This window comes from Chiloscyllium punctatum, chromosome 46, assembly GCF_047496795.1.
Source record: "Chiloscyllium punctatum isolate Juve2018m chromosome 46, sChiPun1.3, whole genome shotgun sequence".
Lineage (NCBI taxonomy): Eukaryota > Metazoa > Chordata > Chondrichthyes > Orectolobiformes > Hemiscylliidae > Chiloscyllium > Chiloscyllium punctatum.
In genome coordinates, this window is record NC_092784.1 from 61,320,855 (window position 1) to 61,346,690 (window position 25,836).

Sequence of the window (25,836 nt, forward strand, 5' to 3'; positions counted from 1 at the left end):
TGGGATGTTTGCTTCTGTAGTTCAGTGCTTGGTCCGTATGTGTTGTTTTCCTGTGGACGCCAGTTTGAAGTTCCCGATTGACTGATCACTCTCCGATATCCAGGAATGGCAGTTTGTTGCTGTTTTCCTCCTCTTTGGTGAATTTTATGCCAGTAAGGATATTATTGATGGTCTTGAAGGTTTCCTTTCATTTAGACTGCCAGCCTACTCAGACCCTTTGGCATCATGGTAACCCACAAACCCACCAACACACTAAAACAGCAGCTAATGAACATGAAAGACCCCATACAGACAACAAGCAAAACTAATGTCATTTACAAAATACTGTGCAAGAACTGTAACAAGCACTACATTGGACAAGCAGGCAGAAAACTAGCCACCAGGATACATGACCATTAACTAGCCACAAAACAACATGACTCTCTCACTAGTATCCTTACATACAGATACGGAAGGACACCACTGCGACTGGGACAACACATCCATCCTTGGATGAGCCAGAGACATGCACGGGAATTCCAAAGTATGGCATTCAACCGGAATTCCATCAACAAACACATCAAGGTGCACCCCAATTACCACCATCTGGAAACAAAAATGGAGAGAACAGGAAATGACATCACCAGTCCAAGGAAACCTAAAAACATCAAAAGACAGTGGGCCACAACACCAGTGCTTTACCGGAGGCTCATTGATGATGTTACCTAGTATGGTGTCGAAACGTCTGAAAATGAACCTTCCAGCCCAGTGAGCAAACCTACATCCACAGTGAAAAATGGGTTGAAATTCACTGGACCAGACCCAGAGAAAGGCAGATTCCACTAAAAACCAATACCAATGTCACAAAAGATCTCCAGTTAAGTGCCACACTTCCAGGATGTGAAATAGGTTTCCAGTACATTTCACTTCAACACAGTTGGTGAAAACTGTACTCAGAACGGTGTACAATGATTTCTGATGCCTTACCCTCCCACACGTTGCAGCACATATTTTGAGATGATAATCTTCAAAAAACCGCTCTGCTCAGATTGAAGCATATGGCAGAGGGTGGAGGTGTGAGCACAAGAGGAAGACACTTTTCCAGTGCTCATTATCTGTGTCACACAATGCATTAAGATCTTCTTCCGCACACATGCAATGGAGTAAAGGTTTGAAGAAAACCAAGAAACGTCAGTACAAAAGAAAGATAACTAGCCAAATATATTGCTTTCCTAATACCACTTCCTTTCTATCATTTCACTGTATCCTTGTCTCATAACACAGCCCAATTAAATTTTGAACAGATTTATACCATCTGCTTCAACAACCTCCCCAGAGATTTATTCCATGACAATTCGTTGCAAAACAAATTTGAGTTCTTGCTCATTTTAGCTCATGCTTTGGCCTTTGAACACTTCATTCAAGTGAAAAGAAATTACTCAGCCAGTTCTCCAGAGTTAAACAGTGTTACCTCAAAATCTGAGTGGAATGGATAATGATTTCTTTCACTGACAAACCTGCACCTGAAAGGAAGGTCACCTTCAAAATGTCTTCCAAGGCAACAATGGACAAGCTAGACTCAAATCAACAAAGATCCAGAGGAAGGCTACTGACCTCTGGGCTCCACTTGACTGTATACATCTGTCACAGCAGATGCACACCAACACTCTGATGCTCTTTCATGTGAATGGTAACTGGCTCCCATCATGCATCACCAGTCAAGTTTTCAACTCAATTATTTAATACCTTAGCATCTAGAGTGACCTCAGGCTGAGACTGAATTAGAGACAGTGTACGTCTCGTGAATGGTAGCACCATCTTAAGGGCATGTCTACATCTGCATCAATAATGTACATGTGGAGATGGTCGACAGCGCCAAGTTCCTGGGAGTGACGATCACCAACCTGTCCTGGAGCACCCACGGCAAGCACAGCAATGCCTCTACTTCCTCAGGAGGCTAATGCAATTTGGCATGTCCATAAAGGCTCTTTGAAATGTTTACTGATGCACCACAGAAAGCATCCTATCTAGATGCACCATAAATGTGGTGCAGCAACTGCTCCTCCCAAGACCACAGGAAACTACAGAGAGCTGTGAATACAACTCAATACATCTGCTACATCAGGAAAGCCAGCAATGCAATCAAAGACCCCTCCCATACTGGTTACACTGTCTTCCACACTCTTCAATAGGGCTGAAAATAGAAGTTTGCATACACAGATTCAAGAACAGCTTCTTCCCTGCTGTTGACAGACTTTTGAATGGACCTCTCTAATGTTGATGTTGGTCTCTTTCTGCACTTACTCAGCAGCTATCCTGCACTCTTCTGTTACCCAGGAGCACTTTCTCGGGAGAATTCTGCTTGTAAAGCACCTAAGACAAAAAGCTTGTCACTGTCTCAGTACAAGTGACTGTAATAAATCAAATCAAACCAAATAGGGGTCAAAAAGGTGATTGTAATATTGCACACTGGTACTGTCAGTTACCAAGAAAAAGTAGTTACTAACTATATAAACTTCAGAACCAACTGAAGAAATCCATTATTCTGATTGTCTTACCTCCATCTTCTAGTTGTCTCTTTTGACCAACAAATCCAAATTCTGGTGTGCTGTGGTTTACTGTTGTTGCAGTGTCACCTCCAATTTTAGCAGCTATCTGCAGATTCATTAAAAGTCACAGTTACTCACATAGAAAGACCATTTATTCCTTGGAAGTGAAGCATTGCAGAACGTTTTCTCTTGACCCTGCCTTAAACCACATGGTCAAAACCTACACCTCCCAGTCAGCAAGGTTAGCCAGCTGAACCAACTCAATGGTTTATCACAGGACACATGAGCTGACAATGCTGAATGCTTTAAGTCACTGTGTCAATGCAAACTATTTCCAGTGATTTAAATTCAGTTGAGTGCATCTTCATGAGACAATGATAATAAAATTGAGTATTAAATAATTATTTGCTTCAAAATGTTTACGCCAACCAGGAAAGAGCAACTCAAAGAGCAGCACTGCATCACGACAAACACTATGATTTTTCAGGTACATTTCAAGGTAACTTCTTTTAGCCTAATAAAACTGGAATTTCCAATCAACCAGTTCAGAGATATTATTACACACTTTTCTGGAGCAGACGAGACTTGAACCCACAACTCCATCACTGCGTCGCAAGGGGGGCCCTTTCAAGACAACGTAACACCTTCATACAATCCAAGTGTTAACTCACTGTGTCAATTGCCCACAACCTTTGAAAAAAAAATCACACACTAAACTCTCTCCTCTCACTCATCTCTAGGGCAGGCATATGGTAAACCTTCCTGTTATGGTCCAGGAGGCAGACCCGAGTCAGGAAGGTGCTGGCACCATCAATGGTCTCGGCTGAGGCTGACAGTAAAGGTAACATTTGAGACAGAAGACTGGGAAAGAAAATATTTTTATTTGCAATCATTGCTCAGGCCTGCCGGAAAAGTGAGAGAGATTGTCCACAAAACAGAAGGTGAAAATTTGCATTCTCAAAAAAACTCCTTTAAAAAGAAAAGACTGAAGAAATTTAAAATGCTGATACTGAGGGCCAAACATTTGAAAAATGCTGTTCTGGCCATTTAAAATGTACTAGTTCACTACTTCCATTCAGTCATTGGTTGAGACAAATGGAATAAGAACCTCATTTTGAGTTCTGATCCTTAACACAGCAGTAGCTTTTGAGCGCGTAAGTAATCTGTTTTCTATGCACTATCAGAAATATACATGGCATGGATTATCTGGTGAGTTCAGGATTCAATATAGCCAAAGCTTGTCCAGGGAGTAAAGAAGCACATAACATTGCTATATTGAGTAGGCAAGCTGCACCTGTTATGTTACACTCCCTTGATAACCCACACATGGTATATCACATCAGCAAGCACCCACACAGAAGGTATAAAAATGTGGTGACATAACATGGGCACCAGCAACAGTAGACAAGGACAGTCTGAATTCCCTAATCGGGCCTGTTACAATCCACACGCTGTGTGCGGACTCAAAACGTAGGCAGTGCCCTCAATGAATACACTATCAGTCTGCACAATGACAAAGGTCAGCACAGGTACAGACGTCAGGTTGGAAGACTGAAATATTATAAGAATTGAACAGTAACAGAAGAGGCACGAGTAGGCTTAGGATCTTGGACAATAAGAGCCCATAGTATCCAAGGTAGAGTGGCACACTGGATTCAAAGGTATGTTTGAGACTGGAAGTCTGTCAGTCAAGTTCCACAGGATGTGTTTTTGGAACGCATTCTGCTTGTGGTGAATACTAATGATTCAGACTTAAATGCAGGGGATTTGATCAAGAAATTGGTGGATACAAAATTGGATCTTGGAATTCTATGGTAATGCTCTTTATTTAACATTCTGCTTTTTCACCTTTCCAGTCCTTAGACTGTTGCTCAAAGGCAGCATGGTGGCTCAGTGCTTAGCACTGCTGCCTCACAGCACCAGGGTTGCAGGTTCGATTCCAGCCTCAGGCGACTGTCTGTTTGGAGTTTGCACATCCTCCCAGTGTCTGCCGGGTTTCCTCCCACACAGTCCAAAGATGTGCAGGTCAGGTGAATTGGCCATGCTAAATTGCCCGTAGTGTTAGGTGCATTATGCAGAGAGGGGGTGGGTTCCTCTTCAGAGGGTCGGTGTGGACTTGTTGGGCTGAAGAGCCTGTTTCCACACTATAAGGAATCTAATCTGATCTAAACTGGTCCACATATCACAACATCAAAATGCATTACTTTTTCCAATTAAAAATTTGATCTGTATCAGGTGTTAAAACAAAAAGACCAACTAATACAACCAGTCGCAAAGTGACATACCAGCCTTGAAACATTAACAGCTTAGCTTTCCACAGATACTGCCACACCTGCTGATTTGGTCCAACTTTCTCATTGTTTCAACTAATACAACCGTCAGTTTATTACCTAAACTTATTGAATGAAATACATGAATATAGGTGGTCAGGAATAGGTAGGTGCAAATACTTATCCTTCTAAACGTCTCAAACACACACTCTGAGGAAAAGAGAAAAATGATTCCTTTGCAGAGGTTGGCTTTTAAAAAGAAAGATACACTCAGGCTAACAGATGCTTCAAGGCAAAGGAGAGTCAGAAGCTGAAGGGTGACCTTACAGAGGTGTATAACATCATGAGGGCCTTGGAAAATCTAAGTAGACAACATCTTTCCCCTTGGGTGGGAGAGTCCAATACTAGAGGACATAGGTTTAAGAGGAGAGGGGAAAGATATAAAAGGGACTTAAGGGGCAACCTTTTCACTCAGAGGATGGTGCGTGTGTGGAATGTGCTGCCAGAGGATATGGGAGGAGGCTGATACAATTGGAACATTTAAAAGGCATCTGGATGTGTATATGAATAGGAAGAGCTTAAAAAGGGATATGGGCCAAGTGCTTGCAAATGGGACTACATTAATTTATGATATCTGGGTGCTATGGATAAGTTGGACCAAAGGGTCTGTTTCTGTGCTGTACATTTCTATGATAAAGTGTAGAAAGTTCCAGAATCTGTTACTCTGATCTTTTGGCGAGTGCAGTCAAGTCACTAACCACACATGGTTGTTTCTGAAGTCTTGCAGACATACTGTGCTCAGGGTATATGAGCCTGAGCAATTACTCTTTCAAAAGGAAAAATCAGCTTCGCCCTGACCTCACAGGAGAGTTTTCTTTTCAGCAAGGTCAGACTAATTGGGCAGCATGTTCTTAGCAGTCTTTCCTTCAAAACCACCAAATACAACAAGCACCTTTTTAAGCTACTCACTGTTCAAACAAACCCTAACAAAACAAAGTTATCCCTATTGTTGTTTTTAAAAATCTCTATTTGTGAATTTACTTTCGATAACCTCTTCTTTTCCAGGTATCTTCACAAAACATAAATGAACCGATTTGCCACAATCCTCCAAAGCCCAAGTCCTGCGAGCAACACTCAATATCATGCATCTCTGTAACACCTATGAAAATGCAAAATTCCACACTTTCCCACATGATAACCAGTTTGCTAGAATTCTTACCACACACCCAACACGATTGACTTACAGCCTCATATCCTCTTCATGACGAGCTTTTCTATCTTCGTATCATCTGCAAAATGAGCTATGACACCTCCATTCCTCTCACCCATGTCATTGATATAAATAGGAAAACATTAGGGCTGCAGCAACTACTACTTTGGAATGCAACTGTCATGCCTGTGATTGTCTCATTTCTGCTTGCTGTTTTCTCCCCTCCTCTTCTGCAAGTTGCAAATTTTGCCTGAGTACCATCGCACAGATGCCAACAATCTCTCCTGTTCCAAACGCCAGCCACCAGCATTACGCTTCCCCCTCTCTGCTCAGGGCTAAGACAGCAAAATGGTCAACGTAAAAAAGATTCAGAGGATCTAGTACAAGGAATATTGCAGGCACTAGCCACGTAATGTTATCCAGTACAAAAAGGGAAAGGATTCTTTGTGCGCAGAAGATCCGTGATGTTATGACAGAAAACAAAGTGGTTATAGTGGACAGCCAAAGCCTCTATTTCAAGAAAAGGCTAAGACCATAAAGATTGATTTGAGACTTTGAGAGTGTGGAGCCCATCTGTCGATCAAAGAGAATGCTGATTATCAACAGGTACAAGAGCTTTGAGCTGGGAGGAGACAAGAAAAGGAAGGACCAAGTAATCCCATTCTAAACTGCAGTCTTTGTTCTTTCAAGTAGAAATTCACAAAGTTTAAACAAAACTTTCTGCCTTATATACAGCCACTAATTTAAAGTCAAGATGGAATACTAGGAATCATCAAGCATTATTTAAACGTACTCTTGGTACTTGTGAATCGGCATCATGATCGGTTTTGTCCCCTACTCAGGGCAAAGACTCACGTGATGAACAACTGAACTTCCTTTGTGCATCAAGTAAATTTACAGAGACTCTGGTCACAACATGAATTCAACATTCGGTTGGACATCAAGTTAAGCGTGGTTACTTCTGGACAATACTGGCTAGCAGCACTCAACTCATGGTACATAAGAACCATCAGTTTGTCAGGAATCACAGATACTTCCCAGTTTGCATTTGCCAGTTTCTGAATCAGACTGACCCCTTGTCTTGGCAGTTCCCTTCCTCAGGTGGTGTTAGAATAAAGGAACATGTGGCCCAGTTTCATTTCAGGCTCAAATAAAAGCAAAACATTGCAGATACTGGTAGTCGAATAAATACATAAAATGCTGGAAAAACAAAGAGCAAGGCAGCATCCGTGAGATGGAAATAGAAGGAAAATTACATCCACTGCGACTTAAAATAATTTCTCTCTCCAGACACTGCCATACCTGCTGCATTCCTCAAATTCTTTTTATTTCACTTTAAGTTCAGTAAGAACAGGGTCATGTCACCTTTGTAATGGAGCAGACCACACTTGCTTCAAATATATCAAGGACATAGGCCCAGACCCAAACTTTTTCTGATTTAAAGGCAAGCATAAGGTGCTGTGTTTGAGACGTAATTTGATTGGTTACACAACTCGGCTTTAAGAGAAACACTTCATTCAACTGTATAGTGAAAATACAAACAAAAGAAAGCATTGGTCTCACTTTGACTGTGTTGAAAAACTTAGAGACAAAATACTGAAGATGCTGGAAAGCAAAACAGACAGGCAAGAGGCTGGAAGGACACAACAAGCCAGGAAGCACCAGGAGGGACAGGCAGGAGGCTGGGGGAACACAGCAAGCCAGGCAGCATCAGGAGGGACAGGCAGGAGGCTGGGGGGGGGGACACAGCAAGGCAGGCAGCATCAGGAGGGACAGACAGGAGGCTGAGGGGGGACACAGCAAGGCAGGCAGCATCAGGAGGGACAGGCAGGAGACTGGAAGAGCATAGCAAGCCAGGCAGCATCAGGAGGTGGAGAAGTCCTGAAGAAGGGTTAAACCCGAAACATCAACTTCTCCACCTCCGGATGCTGCCTGGCTTGCTGTGTTCTTCCAGCCTGCTGCCTGTCTCTATTGGAAATCTTAACAGAATGTTGGAGTATTCGACTACTAAACGGCAATAGTTCCAATATAGTAACATCCCATAAATACATTCCTGACAAAGGCAAATTCAGTAAAAGAGGTTGTCTCACATGCAATTCTGGCAGCAGGAAGAGAACCCAAGCATTTCGCTGTAGAGAAAGACAAAGATCTAGCAGCTTCAATGTAATCATCTTCAAACCTCCAACAACTCTTGAAACTAAACTAAAACCCTGGTTCTGTGGGAGCCTAACTCCACCCATTTATGCTGCTTCTACTGTTCTAACTTCTCTGCAATTAGACACCAGAACAAACAAGAACCTCTCCTCCCTCCCTTCTCTCCACCTCCCCCCCCCCAACCCCCCCCAATCATGGAAAACATCCGGAGTCATAATGAGAAATAACAATAAATGATCAGAGTGGCCACAGGCTTTGCCAAAAAAGTTGTATTTAAAGAGCATCTTAAGTAGAAATGGGCTTCTAGAATTCCAAATAATTGCGACTGAGCCAATGAAGGCACAGCTTTCAGCAGCACGGTGTGGCAGTCGGGTAGGGGAGAAAATGATGCAGAATTAACGGGACAAAAATTCAGAAAGAAACATTGCTACTCCAAATGAAGGCAGTAATTTTAAAAATAAGTGTGTTCATAGAATGTGGACAATGCGACTATTTGTTGGTAGTAAACAGCCACAGTTTGAAATTGCTGTAGTCCATGGTAGCTAAGTACATTCAGAGTCGTTAGGGCAAGAGTTCTAGGATTTTGACCCAGAGTCAGAGGGAGTCAATGTTAAAGGTGCTGCACAGGACAGCCAAACAGGCACAGTCCTGGATGGTGCTGAGCTTAACATTTCATTATTGACTGCGACATGTTTTACCCTATAAATGCTTCCAAAATGCAAGCTGTTGCTCAAGAGCACAGTTAACTTTATGCTGTGAGACAAAGATCATTCTCCTCAAGGCACCAATTTCACTGTGGAGGTTCAAAGCTCTCAGAGCAACCTGAAACGAGATTAATTCTGGTCATTCCACATTAGCTAGGTTCTATACCTAGGCTGGGCTCAATGAGTGTAGATAAATTCAACACATGGTATAATGGTAACTCCCTAAGATTGTCCTCATGGGAGGATTTTTTGTCCCACTGGGGGAACCAAAGCAAAAATCCAATTCAACTACAGTGTGTGCAGAAGGAGGCTAATGAGATATAGGGCTGGTTCTGAAAATGCTCCAAATTAGTTGGATAGTTCAAAACATACCTTTTTATGCATCTCATCCCATTCTCCCACCTGAGTTGCTCACCAGATCAGCATATGAAGTAATTCAGCAATTGCATTTTTCAGTGTGAAAGATGGTCAGCACACTTATGACCATGCAATTGAGGATTGCACAGAAAACTGAATATCATGAAACATTCAAATTCCTTAACTGTTGGTTACATAAAAATAATGTGCCAAAGACAAATGTGAAACAAATATAATAGTTCAAAATGAACATGGGAACCAAAATAAGAATCTTGCATTATCCCAGAATGTATAACCAAGCTAAGCTAACATAGTTCCAGTAGGTCAGGCTATGCTTGAATTATGCTGGGACTGGTGTTATGGTAAATTGGGATAGTTGTGGCTGTCAAATAATGAGATGGGTGGGGGGGGGGGGGGTGGAGGGAAGAAGAATGTAGACCTACAAAGCAACAGTAAATGGCAACATGGCAGTGCAACTATTTTGATAAGTGATACCCAGGGAGAGAATGTCACAGCAGTAAAAAAATTAGGAAACAGAGTTGATGGGGAAAAGCAATGGTAAAAAGCCAAAATTAATAGCTGTTAAAGGCAAGCAGCATAAAAACAAAATAATTTATATCAAAATAAAAGAACCAACAGCATAAATAGAGATCAAACAATCTTATAGCCATTACAGAGTCAGAGATGCACGGTGGTTACAAGGAGATCAAAGCTAGGAACAGCGTATTCAGGAGTATGACCTTTCCAAAGGGTGGACTGGTGACAGACCTTTGCTAGTATGAGATTTAAATATGGTTGCAAGAAAGGATCTTGGATCAGATGCTGTAGAATTCCTTGTGGATGGAGATAAGAAACAAAAAGGGGAAGACAACACTAATGAATGCAGTCCATAGGCCCCGACAGTAGCTGTTCTGTAGGGCAGAGAATAAGTCAGGAGATCATGAGGGCTTGTATAAAAAGGCAGCATGACTTCAATCTTATTGACAGTTCGGACAATCAAATTGGTTGAAGTAGCCACTAGGAAGAATTTATCGTGTATACTCAGAACAGTTTCCTGAAGCTGTACATTGTGGACACAACCAAGGAGCATGCTATTTTTGATCTGGTAACATGTAGTGAGGCAGGGTTAATAAATGATTGGAGTAAAAGATACCAGAGGGAACAGTGACCATAATATGGTAGAATATTGCACCTGTTTGTTTGTTTAGAATTCTTAGAATTGAAAAAAAAACTTTGGCATTCCATTTCAATGAGGAACTTGGGTCAGAAACAACTGTGCAAAACTTAAAAAGTGCAATTACATAGGGATGAGGGAAGAAGTTAGCTGAAATAGACTGGGAAAAAGATTTTGAGACAACAGTTGACAGAAAAGACAATGGCAGACATTTACAAAAAATAGTTCATGATTCACAAGTGAGGAAGGAGGATCCTAGGAAAGTGATAAACAAACAAGTTAACCAAGGAAGTTAGGATAGTGTTCAATTGAAAAGAATGAGGTAAAGACTAAATGGTAAACCAGAGGAACAGGGTGCTTCTTGTGCAGTGGTAGTGTCCCTAGCTCTGAGCCAAGAGGCCTGGGTTCAATTCCCATCTGCTCCAGAGGTGGGTAATGACATCGTCATACAAGTTAATTAGAAAATGTCTCAACTAGAGGAAAGTTTCAAAAGGCAATAAAAATTTTTAAAAAGGTTTAACAAAGAAACCGAGGACACATCAACAAAGTAAGCGCTTTTCTAAAAAGAAGTTGAGCTGTAAGGAGGCGGCAGATATTTCAGTACTTTTTGAGGACAAGCTGAGTGAGTGGGCAAATGCACAGCAGATACAGCACAATGTGAATGAATGACAGGTTATCCAATTTGGTAGCAAAATCAGGAAGGTGGAATGGTTACAAACTATATTTCTAAATTAGAAATAATCTGAATGATTATAAATTGAGAGAAGGGAACGTGCCATGAGATATGGGTATCTTCACACATCAGTTGTTTAGGTTAAGCATGCAGGTGGTCACTTTTGTTAGCCATCATAGTGAGGGGATTAGAGTACAGGAGCAGGAAGGTCTTGCTGCAATTTTACAGGGACCTTGGTGAGATCACATCTGGAATATTATATGCAGTTTTGGTCTCCTTATCGGAAGAAGGATGCTCTTGCTATCTAGAGTATGCAGCGAAGGTTTACCAGACTTGTGCCTGGATCAGTGGGACTGACATACAAGAGATTGAATTAGTTGGAATTATATTCGCTTGAGTTCAGAAGAATGAGGATAGATCTCAAAAACCTATGAACTTCAAACTGGACAAGACACAGTGGTGAGTGGTGAGCCTGTGGAATTCACTACCACAGAAAGCAGTTGAGGTCAAACATTACATTTTCAACTTTCAAGCAGGTGGACATAGCACTTGTGGTCAAAGGGATCAAAGTACTTGGGGAGAAACAGCAACAGGCTATTGAATTGGATGATCAGCCACAACCACAACGAATGGCAGAGAAAGAGCAAGAGCGAGAGCGAGATGCTAAGACTATAATCATGCTGACTGTTATGTTGCACAAGTGATGGTAGTTGAGAAGGGAATCCAGTCCACGATTAAAAGCTTTGTCAGTAAGTTTGCGCATTACTGTGCCTTAATAAGGATTCAACAAGTTAAAGGGAGACAACCTGAAGAAAAATGAGAAAGATACAGTTTCAGAAATCACATTATTAGCCGATTTATGTCTCATTTCTATTTACTTGCCTTTGCCCCATTTCTTGTGATGCCCTAAGTTGTCAAATCTCTCAAAAATACTAAATAGACATATAGCATCCATCACCATCTGGGACAAAGAGAGCTTCAGATTACATTAACCTTTGAGAAAGTGATTCCTGACTCAATGAATGCTTTCCCTCAAGTCTACTGTCTTTGTTGTCAATTCCCCAGAGTGCGATGTCTCTCATGTTATGATTTTTGATCACTTCATTCCCTGATCTTCCATTGTTATGGAAATGTAAGCTACAGTTATGCAACCTGCCCCCACACATACACTCACCTTGTGTCATTGTGACCTTCAAGGTCAGTGTCCAGATCTGAATACAACATTCCAGATTGGGAAAGAATTGCTCAGTTCAGTGACGTATTTTCCTTTCTCAGAGCAGAAAATCATGTTTCAATTTAGAGTCAGTTGCCATCCGGAACGGTCTAAACAAATTAAATGGCTTTGCTGTTGGTGTATTTTAATGCTCGAGGAACAGTGTTAGGTTTAGTAATTCCTCAGGCCACAACAACAGCCTGCAGTGTCACAAATTGGGTAGGATGGTCAAAACCGAGAAAAGAGCTTCTAGCAAACTCTTCTTTCAAAATATACAACTCCTCCACACCTTCTGGGGAAAAGGGTTCCCAAGTTCCACATCCCTCAGAAAAAGTTTCCTTCAGCTTGATCCAAAGAGTTAAACCTTAAGTTTTAAACAGAGACCTCAGGCTCTGCACTGACCCCTAAGAGCAAATTTCCTTTTTACATCCACCTCAACAAGATCATCGAGGACCTCAAGCTTCAATCAAGTTAACTTTCGATCTTCAAAACTGCAGTGGCAACAATTCAAAAAGCAGAAATTGCTGTAAAAAAAACTCAACAGGTCTGACAGCAGACAAAGTACAGTCAATGTTTCGGATGGGATCTTACTTCAGAACCTATCCAATACTTCCTCAAGACAAGCTGCTCACTCTTGGTGTCAACCATTTTTGGTGTCACATCTTCCAAATCACCTCAAATGCATCAACATCCTTCTTTAAATGAAAGGACAATGTGGTCTACTTGAACTTCATTGTCCCTACACATCCCCAAAATATAACTTACAGCCACCCTGCCCAATTATACCCGCATCCATGATCAGCAACATTAAGGGATTCAGAATCTGGAAAATCCAACATTGGGATTCCAACATGATCAATTCTTCCCACTTCAGCTAGAGCAGTGCTCGCAGCCCTGCACAATGTTCCTCCAAAAAGAAAGGTTTCAAAATCCAAGGAAGGCATCACAAAAAAGCCATTCTCACACTGCTCAGAACTATACACTGCCAATTTTACATTAAACAATGTACGTTTTGGATTAACAAGTTGTGAAAAAAAAGTTAACTGTAAAATTGTTGCAAGAATTGGAAACTGGTTGCAATGCACTGCCATTTGACCTCAAACTCAAGTTGACCTGTTCTAAAAATCAAGCACCGTCATTTCCTTTTGGGGGTGATTTCAGAATGAATTACCTTTTATTTCAGCACATGACAGAACTTCTGGAAAATGATTTTTTCAAAAACGCACAAATTATACGCCTGCTCAAAGAGAAATACAATGGACTCCATTCTCCAAAACCATGCTATCATGGACAGGCACAAAGCAAACACTGGCATCTTGCATTACAGAGAATGCAATTCAAAGTTAGTGGCAGTGACTATAAATGAATACATTCCCATTTAAAGGGGAAATGGGGCTCATACAGGCTGAGTTACCGAAAAGTCACTCAACCTGTTCCAGAAGCTCTCTCTGAATTGATTAAAAACGCACTGGGGAGCCTGATGTGAAGCCACATGTCTTTGACGAACAATAAATCTAAACAGTCAGTAGGTTTGTTGAGGTTCCCAATGGTGCACCCACGATCCTTTTGTGATGGGGCGACATGTCGGAAGAATTTGAAGCAGGGGCGAGGACGTTAATTTTCAAAAACCATTTCCAGGCGGGTCGGCCTGGAATTAGGAAGCCTTTCAGACCCCGGGCAACGCCAGGAGGGGGGGGGGGGGAGAAAAGAGAGAGAAGAGAAGGTGCCGGATCCCCCTTGTATTCCCAGGGCTCCCCCCCTCTCCCCCGGGAGAGAGAGAGAGAGAGAGAGAGAACACAGGGTCCCCCACACCACACCAGCCCCCACCTCCCCCATGTAGAAGCCCAGCGCGGCCTAGTCGGTCAGGCTTCACTCACTCCCTCCCTCCCTGTCCACCTGCTCACACACAGCCTCCCCCACCTCCCCCTATAACTGACCTGCCGTGCCCGCTGCACCGCGTCCGCGAAAGCGTCCGGCTTTTTGAAAGCCGCCCCGCCGGCCCCGGCCCCGGCTCCGGCCGTGCCGGCACCGACTGCGTGCGGGGGCGCCGCTGCCGCGAAGTCCGCCATTTCCAGCTGGGTCCGCCGCTGCACCGACTCGCTCGATCGCTCGCTCGCCCGGCGGGTGGATCCGCGGCTCTGGGTTACGTTTGTTGTTTTTTTTTCCTCCTCACTCTCTCCCGCCACCCGGTCTGTCGTTGCCTGACGCCCGGGCACCGGTTCCAGTTAGCCTCCTAATCCTCGCCGCTCGCAGGCCCGGGCCCAGTAATGGCTTCCAACCCTCCCGCCTCGACACCGCCAAGAGACGGACGGGGAGGGGGGGCACGGGGAAAGAGGGAGGGCCTGGAAGCACGGTGTGATTGACAGCTCCCTCGTCCAATGGACGAGCGGCGTCTGGCCACGTCGTCTTGATGGACGCGGCTGTTGTCGAATGGAAAAGCCGTTTGCGTTAGACGCCTGCCTGATTGATGGCACGATTACCTAATAGCAACGCGTCATGTCTTCTACGTCATTGTGATTGGCGGACGTGTGCTGCAGTGGGATCCTGGAGTGCGTGTGACATCACCGGGCGGGCCGGCCAAGCGGCGGAGCGTGCGTTTTGGTTGGCGGGCGGCGGCGCCAATGGCCGCTCGGAATGGCCGGAGGGCGGTCTGCAATGTCATGCTGTGCAAAGAAAAAAAAATGGAGGGCAGGTTGGATGAAAGCTGAGGAGAAAATTTTACCTCCTTCTTTTTCCATGTAAATATTCAGTATCTGTGTGATATTTAATGTTTGCAAGCTTGTTCCGCGAAATTGGTGGACGGCATCATCCGTCAGGGAGGGCTTTGTGGTGAATGAGGGCTATACAAGGATTGGCAAAGCGCCATTTGTCTTCCATTGGCTCCCCATGGCCTTGGCACCAATACAGCTATGAGGCTGCACTCTGAGCAGGCTCCATGGTCGCGTCCCTACCTTTGAGCTAGGAGGCTAGGTTTCAAGTCCTACCTGTTCCAGAGGTGAGTAATAACATATGTGAACAGGTTAGATTAGAAAATAGTTTCCTTTTTATTTACATATCACTGTGGTGCCAACTGCAATCCATTGCCATTGACACATTGAAGAGCACAATGACGTCACTTTAAGACAAAGGAACATGAGGCAGGCAGTTCAAATGAGATCACGACTAATCTGATCATCCTCACTTCCACTTTCCTGCCTTTACCTCACAACTCTTACTGATTTTAAAAAATCTGGTATACCTGAACCTGAGTTAGTTCGTTAGATCTCTTCTGCCAGCCTTGCCTGAATAAAATGTTAGGTATCACTTAAAGAGGCATCATTACCCAATGAAGGCATGTTAGGCAGGACGAAGGTGCCTCGAAGGCATTGTGAAACAGAGATGATTGGAGATTGGGAAAACATATAGACTGCCTCCCCGTCATTCGCAGTTAAGTGGACACCAGCAGGTTGGAAAAGAAGATGGAGCTGACCAAAGAACACTCGGCCAGTACTTTTGAGGAGGGCCTCCAAAATCAAAACACTACCTGGATGCAGTGAGAAAACTTGCAGTGGACCAGGGTCAGCTGGGGAGCCTTGCCTGTTTGTTGTTCCACATGCGACTTGAAGAACAATGTCTAAAGTAACTTGTTGCCTAGATAGTTCCTGTTGGAAGAGTTATCTTAATATAATTTAGAGATAATATACACACAGTAATAAGCTATTAAACCCAAATGAGCTATTCAAGAGATTTAAACATCATTAGCTAGATGGATAGACTGCTGTTGAAATTGAGTACAAAAAGCAACCCAGTTATGCTAAACCTTTAGAAACTTAGCGCTTAGCTCAAATTCCCTGACCTTTAGAAATTTAGTGTTTCGTTAGAATTCTCTGGCTGGAATACTTTTGTACAATTTTTGGGACTGTATTTCAAGAAGCAAGGAAGCAAAGGAGATTTTTGTGATGATGCCTAGGATTAGAAATTTTGGTTGTATACCTAAGACAGAGATAGTTTAGAACAGAGATGGTTAAATAGAGATAAAAACAGAAATTGATAGAAAAATTAAAATAGATCTGGCAGCATCAGCAGAGAGAAAGTAGATTTGGATCCAGTGACCCTTCTTCAGATTGGTTAAATAGAGATTTATTTGCGGTTCAAAATCAAGTGGATTTGTTAAGAGCAAAGAGAAAGAAATAGGTTTCCTCTGGCAAAAGTAGATAAAACTATCACAGTTATGATCTGAAATGTGTTGTCTAGAAAGACAATAGAAGCAGATTTGGCAATGATTTCTGAAAAAAAACTATATTAATATTTGAAGTTGAGAAAATTGCAGGGTAATGTAGTAAGGGCAATATTGTGTGATTAATAGGCTAGCTGTACTAAAGAGATTGATCCCATTTCCTTTGTTGCTTGTTTCAATGATTTCACCTTTCAGTTTGTTGAATGTCTGGAATTTTTTGAAAGTGGGGGCACTTTTGAAATGTAGTCACCTCTGTTGTGTCAGTAAGATGGCAGCAAGCTTAAGCTCAGTTTAGAATAATGATCAAATAATTTGTTTTTGTGATGTAGGTAGAAAGATAAATGTTAGCCAGGATACTGGGGGAAGCTGCTCTGATCATCATCAATTGGTGAGATGGGATCTTTCATGCCCATCTGTACTACAGGTTGTCTCCAACAGCCTCTTAATTAAAGTTGCTTTTTCTGTCCTTACCAACTTGTGACAGTTGGAAGAAAAGTGGCAGGAGAGAAAATGTTTCTCACTCTAAGTAATCCCTAAAGAAAACCAGCTGAAGAGATATACATCTTAATTAAATATCTTATGGGAATCAGAGAAAGTTCCAGAAATTAGCATTTCCTATCTCCCTCAAAAGCTCTTAAAGTTGAACCGTTAACTTAATCTCAAAGATTTAGGTTAACTTTTCTTCTTAAATTTTCCTCTCATAATACCACTGCAGAATTGTGTCCAGTCTGTGTATGAATGTCTGTGTGTTTGGGATTCAGGGGATAGAGTTTAGTTCTGTGTATGAGCTCAGTTGACAACCAGTTTTGCAACTTAAAGAATAAGCTGGTTGAGAATAAATTAGTTTATTTGAGTTTATTGAAAGGGCTGGTAAAAGTCTCTCTTGCTCTTGTTAATTGTGATTAAAAAGAAAGAAATTGATCAGTTTTGGTGACTGAATAAGACATTTACACGCTTGGTATGGCATGTGGAGTAATGGGACTTGTCTGCTCTTCTCATTAGACTTGGAAAACCACAGACAGTGCTGCACTCCATTCGCTTTGTACTGGAGTTCCACGCATGTGGATGGGTTCAGATCTCTAGATTTTGAGACAGGAATATGACTGACTCAGTGTAGTTGACCTTTTGTTTCTGCTGTTTTATAGTGTGTACTTGAAATATTGGTGTCACGACTACTGCCCCTGATTGAACAAAGCCTCACCCTCCTGCCCAATCCTCTCCAAGTCAAATGGATGTCCACATTATGCTTTATTAAGTGGGAGGATGACATCTGTCATTTGTATCACTGCACCACTAATAGGCAATCCCTCAGCTCCCTTGTCTCTGGAGTTCGGTTCGCTCAATCTCTCGCGCTCTCTGTGTTCTACCTCAAGGCACTCCTGTAAGCACCAAAATCTCCTGAAGTAACTTGGTGTCAAACTATGTTTGATATAAGCTGTGAATCATCTTGAGATGTGTTACCATATCAAAGGTACTGTACAAATGTAAAATGATGCTACAATGAATCTTATGTTGCAAACTTGCTCCAAAGGATAGAATAATCTGAAAGTTAAAGGGCATCACATTAGTCAGAGATTTGGACTGTCCCTTCAGTTCACAGATCAGCCTTAATGAACAGCAGTGAGGAATTAAGAGCAAGTGCGTTTATTAAATTATTAAAACTATAACTATGTACATACAGTGTTCTGACATCACATTCTGCAGTAAAATTCTCATGCATTACCAGGTTACCAGCTGCATTGGCAAGACATTGCATGAGAAACCATTTTCCATTTAAAGACTTCCTGAAAGCAGCACTGGGATGAGGAGATTCTGAATACCATTGCTCGTCAATCTCAGCTGGGGTTGCTCTTTGCTGACCCAGTGTTTCTTGTTGAAAAGTGCACCTCAAGTGAGGATAAAATTAGGAATCCAATCCAAGTCCTAAACGGTGATCTTCAAGCAGGCTGAAGATCATCTCCCTGACTTGATCAAAGGCAGCAATGCACAGGGAAGCTGCCCTGAGAACAATACAGTGAGGTTTTGATGATTGGAAAATTGCACAATCAAATAAAAAGGAGGATTTAAGACTGGAGGTAACTGTTGAGTTCAGAGAGGACATTCATCTTCAGTTTGGCTAGCATGCAGTAATTTTTCTGGAGTTCTTTTTGCTTAGAGAGAACACAGGAACAAAATAGAGAAGAATTGTCCATCAGCCAAGGGTCTTGATACCCCATTACTTCGAGGTAACACCCAGGAAGAATTTCATATATTCATAGACAACGTAGCTGATGCTCACAGCAGGGATCACCTTCATGAAGTTGGGGGTAATTCCTCGGTACAGGCCGGACCAGCCTTCTCCTTGCACTATCCGGGTAAACTGCTGGATCATGGTGAGCTGGGGCTCATTTTTGATGACAGCTGTGGGATTAAAATAGAGAATATTTGGGGTTTTTAATTACCCTGCTCCTGCTAACTGTCCTACAGTCTACCCAGCACGCTCTGTTCTCAAGTCTGGTCCCCCCTCCCTGCCCCAACAGCCTCTTATGCTGGCCTCCACTCTGCCCCTGCCCTGTTTCCACTCCCGACCCCGTGATCATGTCCCCAGCTCCATGCCTTGGCCCCCTCTCTGGCCCTCACTCCTTATACCCTGAGCTCTTGAACTTTATCAAGCATCTTCTGACATAAGTATTGTTGAGTTTATTGCATTGGCAAGGGGATCACAAACCCCAGCTCCCATTTCAGAATGTCCCACATCCCCACTCTTAGCATAATACTGAAGGAACCTCTCAATCTAACCTTGTGCTTGCATCCTGGTCCGTACGAGTGCCAGTGGGTAGCTTGCGAGTTGACCACAAGTACTGGAGATGGTGCCACAGGCAAGCAGCACAAAGACTCCAGGATCAGTACTGGAATGGCCGTAGGTTTGTAAGTATTTGTTCTTCACGGTCTGCCATTGAAGAGAAAGAGCTTCATGAATGGGAAGTAGTGCACAGAACTGGAAATGAGACTGAGTTACCCACAGTTTGTGGAAAACAGCAGCTGCCAATTGCTCTGTCACTTCAGGATGTGTTGTCCCATGTTTCGTCACAGGCAGATGTAGCTTTTTAAAAACCTGGCTGAATTGGTGGGAGAAACAGATTCAGTCATAACTTTCATCAGGGAATTGGCCAAATACTGGAAAATGAAAGAAATCAGAGCTCTGGGAAAAAGAGGAATGGAGGTGGATGACTCTTTTAAAAAGTTAGCACAGCCTTAAATGACAGAATGGCCTTCTATTATTGAAGATAGAAAAGCAGCTCTTCACCCATTGGCTGGTCAACTGTGAGTTCTCACTACATTCCTCATTCTCCACAGATACTCATGCCATTTTTAAAGGATTAGTGTCCCTGCTGAAATGTCATCAGTGGGTGTCAGCAAACCTCCATTAAAACCCAGGCAGTGTGGGCAAGGTCACAATGCAGCAAGCGCACACCCGAATCAGAAGAAAGTATCCGATTCTGGTCCAAGGGACATTCAAGAAAGTTTCACACAAGTCACACAATCACTTTCTTTTTGAGAGTTACCTCATAGACAGCAAGGTCAATCCCGGCATAAGGAATGATTCCAATAACATTTGGGATGTATCCTTTGAAAAATGCACGTGGGCCTTCTGTCCTGAGCATCTTCTGGGCACAATGAAAGATTCCCATATATTGGCCACTCTTTCCAAGACCCATCCTGGTCTTCAGCACCTAAAGGATCAAAGATTGGTCGTAAGTGAAGATAACAGAGCTTTCAGGGTTAGGGAGACATTTAGGAGGAATAAGGAGAGAAAGAACTTGCATTCTTACAGTACCATTCATACCCTCAAGTTATCCCAAAGTGTTTTTCAACCAGTGAAATACTTTGTGAAGTGGAGCTGTTGTGATGTAGAGGTAGTTCTTAGTACAGCTCCCATACTCAGTAATGTATTAAATAAGCGAATAATTACTTGAGTGATGTCAGTCGAATGTTAAATATTCGCCAGGATATCAGGGAGAATCTCTTGCTCTTCCCTGAAATACTGCCGTGGGCTCTTTTATCCTGAGAGGTTGGAGATAGTGGTGCAGTAATCCTGAAATCTCACACAGCCCCTGATGGAATTTAAATCCAATTCATAAATCTGGGATATTAAGATAATCACAGCCATGGCAACTGTAAAAACCCCTCTGGTTCATTAGCGTCCTGTAGGGACATTACCTGGTCTGGCCTATGTGTGGTTGACTCTTAATTGCCTTCTGAAATGGTCCCAACAAGTCATTCACTTCCAAGGGTAATATGGATGTCATTAATTACTGGTTTTGTCAGTGACACCCACATCCCTTGAAAGAATGAAAAGTAAATGACCTGAGAGAACGTGGGACTTTGTTTCAGTATCTTATCTGAGAGGTAAGAATGGTGTTTGACTGCAGAATGTTTGCAGATTAATTGATGAGTATCCTGGCTCATTAAATCCCAACATCCTTAACTCTATTTCACCAGGAAAATTCAGACTGGTGTTGAGGACAATTGAAGAATAATTTGATTTTTAGCCTTGTCTCTTCATCCTGAATCCTTTAGTTGGGTTTTCTTTGAGCGTTCAGAAGAAATGTAACTCAGACTTTAATACACATTCAATTAAAGTTAAATTTTTGTGATTGTGCACTTTTGTACTTGCATCATTTACCTATATGTAATTTTTTAATGCAATGTACTCGAAATTCTTTGCAAGCTCAATGAAGTGAAACCGCTGTTGAAATATTTGAATATGTTTAGGAAGCTATTGTTAGTTAAGATCCAATTGAGATATGATCTGATTGAATGAAGACAGGACACAGTCAAAGGGCTGAGCAGCCTTCTCCTGTGTGGTTAAAGTTAGGCCTTTTGTTAGTCTGAAGTCTGTCGGTCAGGTGACAGTACCTTCTACCTTGTCCAGTTCAGACTGCAACTGGATTGTGCTAGTAAATGGAATATACCGGTTGGTGAGCAGCATTCTTTCAGCAAGGAAATGAGTGCATGAGCTGCTGCTTTCTTGTGTTCACTCTTGAGCGTTCCTCTCACAAAGTGATCGAAACATCTTTCCACAATGGGAATCGAATACATTGACCAAATTCTGAGCAGCACTTTAACCAGTGTCTTTCCCAACACCTCACAAGGTTACTCAACAAATCTTAGGTACCTGTCATCTCAGGAACTATTTACAGAGAGTGAAGTATGCATTTAGTTCAGGGTATGGTCGCACATGCAGATTGGTGCTGTTTGGGAATGCTACTATCCTATGGCTGGGTGTGTGTGATGGAGACACAGAAAGCTGCAGTTACTGATCGATAAGCAATCAGACAAGCATGAAGAGATTTTTCAGCCCATCTAGCCTGTGCTGCTGCCCATCCTTGACTCAATGTGTACACTGTAGGTCCTCAATTGTCTTGTCTCAGCAAAATCTATCCATCTCCAATTTTACATTATTGATTAAATCAACATCTATTTATTACTGTCAGGGACATTTCCGCACTCTGCATGTACAAATGTTTATTAGCTTCTCTCCAGAATAACCTGGCACTCCTTTTCAATTGATGAGTTGTATGATAAGTTCTCCCCATTATTGGAAAGAAAAATCTTCACAACTGCCCCATTAATTCCTTTCAAAACTCTAGAATCATTAACAAGGGTGTTGCCGGGAATAGAGGCTCTGAGGTATAAAAATCGACTGGAAAGACTGGGACTCTTTTCACTGGAGTGTAGGAGGTTGTGGGGTGAACTTACTGAGGTTTATAAAATCATGAGGTGCACAGATAAGGTGACTGACAAGGGTCTTTTCCCTACAGTTGGGGAGTTCAAAACCAGCGGGCATATTTTTAAGGCGAGAGAAGAAAGATTTAGGCCTTTGATAAGGTGCCACACGGGAGGCTGCTGAGCAAGGTGAGGGCCCATGGTGTTCGAGGTGAGCTACTGGGATGGATTGAGGATTGGCTGTCTAACAGAAGGCAGAGAGTTGGGATAAAAGGTTCTTTTTCAGAATGGCAGCCGGTGACGAGCGGTGTCCTGCAGGGTTCGGTGTTGGGGCCACAGCTGTTCGCATTATATATTAATGATTTGGATGAGGGAACCAGGTGCATTCTAGCGAAGTTTGCCGATGATACGAAGTTAGGTGGACAGGCAGGTAGTACTGAGGAAGTGGGGAGGCTACAGAAGGATCTAGACAGGTTGGGAGAGTGGTCCAGGAAATGGCTGAAGGAATTTAACGTGAGCAAGTGCGAGGTCTTGCACTTTGGCAAAAAGAATAAAAGCATGGACTACTTTCTAAATGGTGAGAAAATTAATAAAGCCAAAGCACAAAGGGATCTGGGAGTGCTAGTCGAGGATTCTCTAAAGGTAAACATGCAGGTTGAGTCCGTGATTAAGAAAGCGAATGCAATGTTGTCTCTTATCTCAAGAGGGTTGGAATATAAAAGCAGAGATATACTACTAAGACTTTATAAAGCTCTGGTTAGCCCCCATTTGGAGTACTGTGTCCAGTTTTGGTCCCCACACCTCAGGAAGGACATACTGGCACTGGAACGTGTCCAGCGGAGATTCACACGGATGATCCCTGGAATGACAGGTCTAGCATATGAGGAACGGCTGAGGATACTGGATTGTATTCGTTGGAGTTTAGAAGATTAAGGGGAGACTTAATAGAGACGTACAAAATAATACATGGCTTGGAAAAGGTGGATGCTAGGAAATTGTTTCCGTTAGACGAGGAGACTAGGACCCGTGGACACAGCCTTAGAATTAGAGGGGGTCATTTCAGAACAGAAATGCGGAGACATTTCTTCAGCCAGAGAGTGGTGGGCCTGTGGAATTCATTGCCGCAGAGTGCAGTGGAAGCCGGGACGCTAAATGTCTTCAAGGCCGAGATTGATAGATTCTTGTTGTCTAGAGGAATTAAGAGCTACGGGGAGAACGCTGGTAAGTGGAGCTGAAATGCGCATCAGCCATGATTGAATGGCGGAGTGGACTCGATGGGCCGAATGGCCTTACTTCCACTCCTATGTCTTATGGTCTTATGATTTGGAAAGGATGTGGTTTGTGTGCAGAATGAACTGCCAGAGAAAGTGGTGGAAACAGATATAGTTAGAATGTTTAAAAGACATGTTCATGAATAGGAAAGATTTGGAGGGATATGGTACAAGCATAGGCAGATGGGACTAGTTTAGTTTGGGAACATGGTTGGCATGGATCGATTGGACCGAAGGGTGTCTTTCTGTGCTGTATGACTCGATGAAACAGCCTCTATACTCTTGGGGATAGAGAATCCTCCTGATAACTCTGAGTGCTCATGCTGACTGTAGGTGATACACAAACTACTTACCTCCATCGGATAGATCAGAGTCTGGCTGGTGACACCAGCAAGTGAACCTGCCACAAAGCGTTCGTGCACCTCAAGTGTGGAGTGTGAGGTCGTAAATAACTTTTTATACTGTTCAGGAATTTAAAAAAGAAAGTTTTAGCCACGAGGTTTCATCACATACCTTTTTAATTACAAGCCCGATCATTGCGAAACCCAGGGCTGCAGGAGAGGGACATGATTGGACAGAACTTTCAAAAACTCGGTAGAAGCATGACGGGCCGAATGAGTTTCACCTGAAAGTGCAGACAGACCCTCGATTTAACCTTACCTCAGAAGACCAACACCTTGGACAGTGCAGAACAACTCAGCACTGACCCTCCGACAGTGCGGCGCTCCCTCAGCACTGACCCTCCGACAGTGTGGCGCTCCCTCAGCACTGACCCTCCGACAGTGCAGCACTCCCTCAGCACTGACTCTCCGACAGTGCGGCGCTCCCTCAGCACTGACCCTCCAACAGTGCGGCGCTCCCTCAGCACTGACCCTCTGACAATGCAACATGCCCTCAGTACTAACTCCAATGGAATTGTCCTCTTTGACTTTGTTGGTGTATTTTGGAAAGCAGCATAAAGATCCTGGGTTTTGCTCTGTGGTCTGCAATGTGTTAGCTATTCAGAATAAGGCACCAACAGCAACATTAAATGAAACTCCGTTCCCTCAGAAATGGAGGAGTGAAGATTTCCCTGCTGATACTGATGGTTCAAATGTTATGCCTTCTGGCTGGTGGGACTGTCAAGTGACCCACTCAGTCAATATTCTACCTTCATGTTCACAAAATCCATAGATGCATGCTGAACCTTGAGCTGTTGGCAGTTGTGAAATTATCCTAATGAGAGTAAGCAGCTCCAGATGAGGAGGGAATTAATCACTTTCCTGTATATATAAGGATGTTATGAAACTTGAAAGGGTTCACAAAAGATTTACAAGGATGTTGCCAGGCTTGGAGGATTTGAGCTATAGGGAGAGGCTGAACAGGCTGGGGCTGTTTTCCCTGGAGCATCGGAGGCTGAGGGGTGACCTTATAGAGGTTTTTAAAATCATGAGGGACATGGATAGGATAATGAGAGAAAGTCCTTTCCCTGGGGTGGGGGAGTACAAAATGAGAGGGTATAGGTTTAGGATGAGAGGGGAAAGATATAAAAGGGACCTGAGGGCAACTTTTTCACACTGAGATTGGAGTATGCATGGAATAAGCTGCCAGAGGAAGTGGTGGAGGCTGATACAATTATAATATTTAAAAGGCATCTGGATGGGTATATGAATAAGAAGGGTTTGGAGGGATATGGGCCAGGTGCTGGCAAATGGGACTAGATTGCGTTGGGATATCTGGTCGACATGGATGGGTTGGACCAAAGGGTCTGTTTCAGTGCTGTACATCTCTATGACTCTGTATCCTTCCATGCTATGCTGTTGATCACACCAGGAGTGGGGACCTGTCACAGCTTGACTGCAGGGAAACACAGGCCAGCTCTCTGTCCGTCATCCCGATTCATGAGTAACATCATTTTGGGATGGTAGAATTTCCCATTTGGAGTAGGAGGGATGCGAGGGCCAGCAGGGAATGCAGAGGAGAGGTGCTGCAAAGTTCAGTGGATCAGCCAGGGTCTGTTGGGGAAAGTTGGGTGGGTGAGAAGGAGGGTTTGCTCCAGCAGCTGTCTAGTCTTCATCAGCATCACAGTTAAACCTTTGAGTGTCTGGTAAACCGACTTTGGAGTAAACCTTTGTTGATGTGCAGGCAAAAAAGAGTCTTTGATGGTGTGTGAGCTCTCACAGGGAGTGAGGAGAAAGTGAGGACTGCAGATGCTGGAGATCAGAGCTGAAAATGTGTTGCTGGAAAAGCGCAGCAGGTCAGGCAGCATCCAAGGAACAGGAGAATCGACGATTCGGGCAAAAGCCCTTCTTCAGGAATGAGGAAAGTGTGTCCAGCAGGTGAAGATAAAAGGTAGGGAGGAGGGACTTGGGGGAGGG

The 25,836-nt window shown here is 43.2% G+C and overlaps 2 protein-coding genes and 1 pseudogene across 4 annotated transcripts in view; 1 reads left to right on the forward strand and 2 right to left on the reverse strand.

Annotated features, from left to right (window-relative positions):
- The window catches only part of khsrp (KH-type splicing regulatory protein), a 45,242-nt gene extending 30,636 nt beyond the window's left edge, over positions 1–14,606 (reverse strand). For 2 of the 3 annotated variants that reach the window (XM_072564419.1, XM_072564417.1), the window contains exons 1-2: positions 14,221–14,606; positions 2,538–2,634 (exon numbers count right to left, since the gene is read on the reverse strand). In XM_072564419.1, the coding sequence (XP_072420520.1) occupies positions 2,538–2,634; positions 14,221–14,352 (229 nt within the window). In that variant the 5' untranslated portion in view covers positions 14,353–14,606. The remainder of the gene's footprint in view (positions 1–2,537; positions 2,635–14,220) is intronic. The other variant, XM_072564418.1, reaches the window with a different exon arrangement.
- On the forward strand, positions 6,357–6,675 carry LOC140468191 (large ribosomal subunit protein eL42-like; annotated as a pseudogene).
- A 3,521-nt stretch (positions 14,607–18,127) lies between the features above and the next one.
- Positions 18,128–25,836, reverse strand: part of LOC140468190 (mitochondrial adenyl nucleotide antiporter SLC25A24-like) — a 68,616-nt gene continuing 60,907 nt past the window's right edge. Inside the window, exons 7-10 of the mRNA XM_072564425.1 lie at positions 23,833–23,940; positions 20,045–20,212; positions 19,278–19,428; positions 18,128–18,899 (exon numbers count right to left, since the gene is read on the reverse strand). Coding sequence (XP_072420526.1) covers positions 18,715–18,899; positions 19,278–19,428; positions 20,045–20,212; positions 23,833–23,940 — 612 coding nt within the window. The 3' untranslated portion in view covers positions 18,128–18,714. The remainder of the gene's footprint in view (positions 18,900–19,277; positions 19,429–20,044; positions 20,213–23,832; positions 23,941–25,836) is intronic.